This window comes from Mus caroli, chromosome 2 (genome assembly GCF_900094665.2).
Source record: "Mus caroli chromosome 2, CAROLI_EIJ_v1.1, whole genome shotgun sequence".
NCBI lineage: Eukaryota > Metazoa > Chordata > Mammalia > Rodentia > Muridae > Mus > Mus caroli.
The window spans coordinates 150,239,013-150,247,449 of NC_034571.1; the positions used below are offsets into that span (position 1 = coordinate 150,239,013).

At 49.9% G+C, this 8,437-nt stretch overlaps 1 protein-coding gene across 2 annotated transcripts in view; it reads left to right on the forward strand.

Moving 5' to 3' along the window:
• The window catches only part of Bpi (bactericidal permeability increasing protein), a 28,756-nt gene extending 21,714 nt beyond the window's left edge, over positions 1-7,042 (forward strand). For both annotated transcript variants that reach the window (XM_021156864.1, XM_021156865.1), the window contains exons 13-15: positions 2,723-2,786; positions 3,517-3,593; positions 5,546-7,042. In XM_021156864.1, the coding sequence (XP_021012523.1) occupies positions 2,723-2,786; positions 3,517-3,593; positions 5,546-5,584 (180 nt within the window). In that variant the 3' untranslated portion in view covers positions 5,585-7,042. The remainder of the gene's footprint in view (positions 1-2,722; positions 2,787-3,516; positions 3,594-5,545) is intronic.
• The last annotated feature ends 1,395 nt before the right edge of the window (positions 7,043-8,437 follow it).

The window sequence follows — 8,437 nt, forward strand, 5'->3', positions numbered from 1 at the left end:
ACACACACACACACACACACACACACACACACACACATACACATACACATACACATACATACATTCGTGCATATTCACCCATTCATTTTGCAGATGTCTGGAGCAAAGCTCGAACAAGCAAGCTCCGACCATTTTACATACTTATGTACACAGACTCACATTTGGTGGATGGAGCAAGCTACAAGAGCAGGCTCAAACAACTTTTTTTTTCTCTTAGCCTTTTTATACTATCTAAGACAAAGTTCTCTAGGTAAGGAAAAGATTACCTCATAGCCACAAGTTGCAAATTCTCTAAATCACCATAAAAACCTATTCTTCAAAAACAGATTAAAATCATTACACAAAAGGAAATTACAACAGGATTATTGATTGTGCATTCTTCTTTTGAAACTCACACCTAATTAAATATTTCCCATCTATTTTTCTCTCCACAAGTCATCCTAACCCCAAAGTAATAATTCTGTCATTGACTAACAAAGTCTATAGTTGTAAGTTTTTTTCCTATGCGTACCGGATGACAATTTGTATTTACCAAGAAACAGATCATCATCTATCTTACATCTTATTTCTGAAGTCTTGTTCAGTTGGCTAATCACCTATTCTTACACTCATAATAGAATTATTTACTCTTTATTCATAATCCTGTCTTTTCATGGTACACACTGAAACCTGCGGCCACATCCCTAGATCACAAGATCCAGGAACTCAGACCCAACCTAGAATGCAGTGTTTTCTTTGATCATTTACTTGCCCCAGGCCCATTTTTCTCACTCAAGTACAATTATGTGCTTGTAACACATGAAAGCTCACTGTTATTTATATATTTCTAGCAAAAACAATTTAAACCACCTCCTTAAACTTTCTATCAGCTACCTCAACTTCCTAAAACTGAAACAAATCAGGAATTCTGTAAAATCATTAGTTCGTCTAAACAATATTATTTTATGAAAGTTCTACAGGAAATTTGCCCAGTAGAGTGGGCTGTCTCCCAAGAGGCAACCATACCAGACTACAGGCAGTGAGGGTCTCCCACACCCAATCACATACGACAGATATGTGACAAACTTGAGAAGGCACAGCAGTAGCAAGAAGCAACCCCCAGGGCTGAAGCCCAGGGGCTATGCCTTTCTGAGGTATAACCATTGAAGCTGTGCAAACCAGTGGACAGTCTCCAGGAAGCTCCCTTCTTGCCCACAACAGTTTCTCCTGCATGGCATCGGCCACCATACCACACCTCCACACTGTGTACACGTATCCACCGAGGCTGATGCTCTTGGAGCATCCGGCAGAACCCTGCTTCCCAATGCAGAGCATCCGCCTTCATCAGTGGGCGCACCTCAAATTCCCCACTGAGGATCTTGGAGCCACCAGCTCCAAAATCACATGGCCCTGGCCTGCCATCTCTAACTCTGCTGAGAATTCATCTGGGATAACAACAGCAAACAGAAGGCCTGCCGGCCCCTCCTGGGGATCCTCCAGGTTCCCCTGTCCCAGGCTGGCTTGGGCTGGTAACTAACTTCTGCTCCTGCAGAAAATGAAAATGGGTTTTCCCAAATGCAGAGCTAGGAGAACATCAAACTGAGAGGCCTGGGGGAGCACAGCCTGGGAGCACAACCTGGGAAGCAGAATCTGAGGAACCACAGCCTTGGGGAGCACAGCCTGGGGAGCACAGCCTGGGGGAGCACAGCCTGAGGAGCACAGCCCAGGGAGCAGAATCTGGGGAACCACAGCCTTGGGGAGCACAGCCTGGGAGCACAGCCTGGGGGAGCACAGCCTGAGGAGCACAGCCCAGGGAGCAGAATCTGGGGAACCACAGCCTTGGGGAGCACAGCCTGGGGGAGCACAGCCCAGGGAACCACAACCCAGGGGAGCACAGCCTGGGGAGCACAGCCTGGGGGATCAAGTTGATTACTCCAGAAACAATCGCGCACACATTTACGATCTCTAAATGTTACCACTCCAGGCAGGCATCCTAACATGGCTTCCAGGATGTTTTCACTTTTTTATTTTTTATTATTGTCAAAACAGCACATATGTAGCAGTGAGCACCCAGAACCTGCACTTTCGCAAACCCAAGGAGTGAAAGTTACTTGTGTTCCTACCATTCGGCTCATGGTCTAGAATATATCCTAACCTGGCTGTTCATTGTGCCTCTTTAATTAAAATCCAGAATTCCTTGGTTCCTGGAGCCCCTTTCTCCTGCTTGACACATGGGCCCATCCCTGCACTGATGGTTACACTTCTACAATATCGTGTTTAATGTCTACCTCCTATTTCATGGTATCAAAGTAGGGTCACTTCTCCCAAGTGTGTCCCCTGCTGTAGGATTCAGTGGTCCTGTTAGCTTATTGTTTGTGGTAAATGTGTCTGTGCAAGTTTTGCTTTTGTTCCCTGCCCCCGGAATGAATACATGAAGCCTGTTACTGCCCAAAAGAAAAGTCTGCGTTGATCTTAAACTCATGACCCCCCTGCCTCAGCACCTCAATCACAGGTGTGTACCGTGTGTCCTGCTCATTTGCTTTTGTTGACCCCCTTTCCTGACCTTCCTAGGCGACCTGTGTTCCTGTGACCTCTGTCAGATGCTCACTTTCCAGTTTCAGTGCATCATATATCTCTTGTGGCCACTCTGGTGCTTCTCCAGGCTGGGAGGCTGCAGAGGGCTGAGTGGGAGGGAGAGGAAGTATGAAGGACAGATAACGTGGCCACACCGTTCCATCTGCAGGTGGAGTACCTGGAGGATGTCATAAACTACCTCGTACCCACACTAGTGCTGCCCAAGATCAATGGTAAGAATAAGAAGCTGTGGAGAAAGCAATGGGTTTCAATCCCAGGCCAGAAATGTGGGGCTACCTGCCTGCAGGTCCTGGTTCCTGGCCAGGGTCGCGAGGGCAGAGGATGGGCCCCTCCAATGACCTCAAATGACAAAAGGAACTCACGTGCCTTGGGTTCAGACTCCGCCCCCATCGCTTACATCATTTCCACCCACCTGACAACCGTCTGTGTGGTGGGGGCTGTTGAGTGACTTTTTCGGGGTGGTGTAAAGTAACATCTACACCCCCCCCATTGGGATTCACACCAGCAGCTGCGAGACTGGCCCACCCAAGTTCATCTTCACGGGAAAGATGGGTCTCCGAGGAGTTCCTCAGGGATGACCCCAACCAACCCCGCTTACTAACGTCTCCTCTGCCCTTGCCCACTGGCCTCAGTTTCACCTGGAGCGCAGGAGTTGCTGCCCCAGTTACAGCCTGTTCCCAGCTTCATCTGCAACACAGAGAGGCTCCCCAAGGACCTCTGGTCCGTGCTCCATCTGTGTAGCTCCAGGTTTCACTCAGGGGTGGTCAAAACCAGTAATGTATACCCTCAGAAGGGGAGAGGCTCACAGAGATCCTTCATGTGGCCTTGGGGGCTGATGGAGGACAAGGAGGCAGGGCACAGACAATCACAGCAGGCTTCCTTCCTGGCACCAACCTGTGCTGGCCCCTGTTTCACTCCCCTCTCTGTTGTCTCACACCACAGAGAGGCTGCGTAGAGGCTTCCCTCTCCCTTTGCCTGCTGGGATCCAGTTCAGCGACTTCACATTTTACCCCTACCAGGTAAGTCCTTGAGGTCTCTGGTCACCAAGCATCCCATGAGGACAGCAACCCAGTGCTCGATGCTAAGCCTCATCTGTACCACACTCTGCATGGAGCTCTGCCTATTCTCACAACATCCTTAGGACACAGAGGAGCTGGGGCTTAGAAAGCCTGCCTGGCATTAAGTGAAGTCCACAGTCTAAGCCAGGCTCCTCGCTTCTTACACCATCAATGCTCGTTCCCACAAACGTGGACTCTCCAGTCGGACACACGGTTCTTTTTAGGTGCGAGTGTTTAAGTGCCTAATGTTAGATTTGATTACAAAGCAGCTGTAGAGAAAGAGAAGGCAGAAGGAAAGAGAGGCTTGGTCTGATCTGAGGCAGGGCCATGTTCATTCATAGCTAGGGGGCATCTTTGTCACCCACACGTGCAGAGAGCCAAAATGCCTATAAGAGAAGATGGGACTCTTCTTGCTATTATATGCTTATATGCTATAAGATGGGCCTCTTCTGGGGTGGAAATGACTTCTATAGTCTGCAAGGGAAGCTGGGAAGTGTAGTCTTTCAGCAGAAAATTATCACCGGGTGCGTGGTGTATGCCACAGATGCACCAAGCATCAGTCTGGACCCATTTAGATACACAGTTCTCTCTGAACATGTCCTGCAGATGTGTGACAGCCTGTGGTTTGCATATGCCTTCCTCTGAGTTTCCAGGCTCCTGGGCTCCTGGGACCTTTCCCTCAAGTGTTTCATTCTCCCTGTCTTGCTGTCCCCTCCCCCTCCCTGCACAGCAGCAAGCCCTGCCTCCCTCCCCAGCCATCTACGCCCCCCCCCCCATATGACTGGCATTCTTGGTCACTCTCAGCAGTTACCTCTATGCTTTGGGGCCACCAGCCTTCCTCTGTGCTGTGCATGTTGGGGCCCCTCCCTTCCTCAGTGTCTGCACCCCAAGTCCCTTTGTCCCTACACATCACAAGAAGCCATAACTCCACAGTGAAACCCTTGTCCAGTCCTGAGTTCCTACCTCGGTTGGCAGCTTGCCTTCCTGACATATGGTCACTGACAAGAAAGGTCCTTGTCACCAAGTTCCTTGCTCTAATGCAGCGGTTCTCAACCTGTGGGTTGAGTAACCCTTCTACAGGGGCCACAAACCAGATATGTTGCGTATCAGATATCTATATTATGATTCACAACAGAAGCAAAATTACAGTTATGAAGTAGCAATGAAAATAATGTGTGGTTGGGGAGTCACCACGACGTGGAGAGCTGTACTAAAGGGTCGCAGCATCAGGAAGGCTGAGAACCACAGCTCTAATGCCTGGTGTCAATCAATCCCAGTTCTTTAGACCAGGGGGGCTGCTGAAGATGACACTGGAAAACAGGTGATATAGATCAGAGAAATCTGCCCCCCAGCCTCCCAGAATCTCTGTTCTTAAATTTTATCAAGGTCACCCTTAAAAAAAAATCCCACCCAACCTTCCCTGCACCCCCTCCAGCAAGATTTAATTTCTTCTCTTAGAAACAGAGTGAAGAGCACTCCGGGTAGGGAGTAATTTTTCAGCCTTGATTGGAACCAGGTCTCCTGAGCTGCCGCAAGGCAGAATGACACACAGAGGCCCCCAAGGCAGGCCTGCCCGGGAAGCTGATGACAGGTTCTCCAGGTGTCACTGCTGTCACCCTAGGGCCTGCCTCCTGCCTTTCTCAAGCAGGCCTCCCCCATCCCCATCATAGCCAAGCCCCCAAGTTTCCTTTTTAAAAAGATGTGTGGTGTGTGTGTGTGTGTGTGTGTGTGTGTGTGTGTGTGTGTGTGCACACGCGCGCGCGAATGCGTGTGGAGGCGGAAGGTGACCTGTTTTCACCCGGCACCCTCCACCTTCTATTTTGAGACAGAGTTTTCCAGACAGGATCCCTTCTTTAAAAATCCAACCCAGCCGCAAAGGTGCATTTCCGCTAACGGTGCCCGTTTCTCCCTAGAATTTCCTGTTGCTTGAAGCGGATTTACACCTTATCTGAGATATCACCTTGGACCCTGGGCCAGGAAGCTCTGCAGCTGCTCCCATCACACTCACCGGCTGTCCTGCTCCAGGAATCCTTTAGTCTTTGGCCCTGACCTGTAGCCTCCTGCTTGCTTCCCCATGCCGAAGCTGAGGGGAAAGCAGGAGATCTGTGTACCGGGCCCTGTGCCTCTTTCAGAGCAGCCCCTCCAGCATCCGCATTTCCGCTGGAGGGGCAACATTACTTTGGGCTTTACAAGAACACCCATTTTTCCCCCTGTAGATTCTGTGTGCCGGTGTGGCTTTTGTCCATTCATTAATGCACTCACTGGCGGCAGTCAGCGTGGTCTGCAGCTCATGCACTCTTGCGTCCTGAACACCTACGTTAGCGCAATCTCCCGCTGTTCCAACTGTCCTTGGGGGTTTCTTAATCGGAAGGGATGAGGTGGGCCTTCTAGGGTCCTGCAGTTTTGAGAGGTGATGGGTCTACTGGACTGTTTGTGGGGCGTGCCTGTACAGCCTATTGTCTTCCTGTGGCCAACGTTCCTCACTACCACGTGGTGGCGCTGTTGAACACCTGACCCAAAAAGCTGATGGTCCCTGTCATTGTGCCTCAGCAAGAAACAGACCAGGATATGCAGCACTAACTTAGTGTAATTAGCACACCTCATGATCCCCAGGCCCTGGTGTGGAAGACATCAGTTCCAGGCTCTCCAAGACTGGTGTTGGATCTCACTGAGGGCTTTGGGCTGTGTCCTTCCTCAAGACGTCTGGTGAGACTGCCCAAGACTGTTAGATGGGTTTTGCAGGGATCAAGTGGGCCCCGAGGCCTCTCTGGGCTGGGGTCTCATTCAGGCCTCAGTGCACTCTGTCTCCCTCATTCTGTGACTCATGTAGGTATTTCAGATTGTGTCACAGCCAACCACAAGCCCACCTATAGCAAAGCTGGGGTTCCTACACATCTTCCCTCAGCCCATGAGCCTCCACTTCCTTCCAGATGTCAGAGCTGTCTGGGGAGTTTCAGCATGTATAAGGTAGATTTTCTGCATTCCGTTGCCTAGGTCACACACTGATTAAAAGGCACCAAGGCTGAGGAAACAAAACTTCTTCTTCTCATTTGTCAGCCAGGAAGGTGCACCTATTTCTATTTGTGGAGGCTAGTGGAGGACCCGGCTTAGGACCAGAGGGCATCCAGAGGGAATGAAAGGGAGAGAGTAATGGAAATGAGAGATGAGGCTGATCTGCTCTCAAAAGCTATGGGAAGCCCTTGGAGGGTTTTGAGCACAAGAAGGACACTTCCGGGGCTGCAGAGATGGCTCAGCCACTGAGAATGCTCGCTGCTCTTGCAGAGGACCAAAATTCGGTTCCCATGAGGTAGCTCACATCCTTCAGCAACTGTGGCTGCAGGCGATTGGATGCCCTCCTCGGACCTTTGTGGGTACCTGCATGCATGTGCAAATGCCCCAATACAGACTTACACATCTTTTTTTTTTTTTTCAAGACACGATCCAACTCATTTTTGTAAGTCTATCCTGGGATGCTCTCTAGGAACATCTGCTGCACATAGAGAAAGGGCCCTCCACCCCCGTACCCTCTCTCCCATCATTTTTGTGATTCATTAACTTTCTGGCCACTTTCCAGCACACATGACAACCCCGCTCTGCCCTCTGAAAAACAAAGTCACTTCTGGGCCCTAAATGGACAGGCAGAGCCACAGTTCCTCCCCCAAAACATCCCCTCTCTACTGTTCAGAAAAGACAGCACCATGGGGTCTGGTTTGGGGCGTGTGTGGCTGTCTGAGCCATTTCTCCTCCAGGTGGGGCCTCCTGCTGAAACCAGTGTACCCTAAGTTCCTCTCAGGGTTCAGAAGGCTTTAAAGTTAAATGGCAATGTGGCCGAGCTCCCCTGTGATAGACCAAAGGACGCCAGACTGCACGCTTTGCTTGGGCAAGTGTTATGGCATGTATGAGGGTTAATGCTATCAACCTCATTTGATTAATAAACACTTAGGACATGAGTAGAGTGCATCTCGGGGTGTCTTCAGAACAGATCAGATTTCGGGAGCTCTGAGGGATGGCTAAATCTCCTAATGGACTCAGACTGTGACCATGCGGGGAGGTAGTGGAGGTTGAAGACCAGGCCTGCCTGAAGGAGGCAGGTCTCTGGATGTCTCTGGGGCTGTTTCTCTGGCCCTTCCTACAGTCACCTTTCTCTGCTTGCTGTCCACTGTGACGTCAGTGTCTTGGTTCCACCACACTGTCTCTGTCATGGGGGAAGTGACACCTCTGAAGCCATGGGCCAGTTTAAATCACACACCACTCGCCCCTTCAGATGTTTGTCTCATGGATGTCACCTCATGATCCCAAACCAGGACAGTAAAACATAATGTCACAAAGTTGTTTTTAAATTAGACAGTAGGAAGGATTGCCCACTGTAGGATGACTGCACGCTCCCACTCCGAGCAGCTCACCTGTGGGGCAAGGCACTATCTGCTGATTGTTTTTTTAAGAAGAACCAGTGAGTTTATTCAAATTGTTTACAGGGATGTGAGTTTGGAGTTACTTATGGGAGCAAGAATGACTCGAGCAGCTGCATGAGCAGACACCTACCCCAGCGTGGGTGACAACTCTGTCTGTGGAGCTCTCGGTACAAGTTGCAGGCAGCTCTACCAGGTGGAGAGTCTCCACCCCACAGCAGTTGTTAGTCTCCACCCCACAGCAGTTGTTACTGTTTATACAACCTCATGCAGGCGTCTTCTGAATCTCCTAAGTTTCAGGAACTTCCTAAGATTTGTAAACTTTACTTTGTGAGTGTTAACTGAACCCTCTCCTAGCACTAGAGAGAATGTTTCAACTGGAAAGAAATTATGACA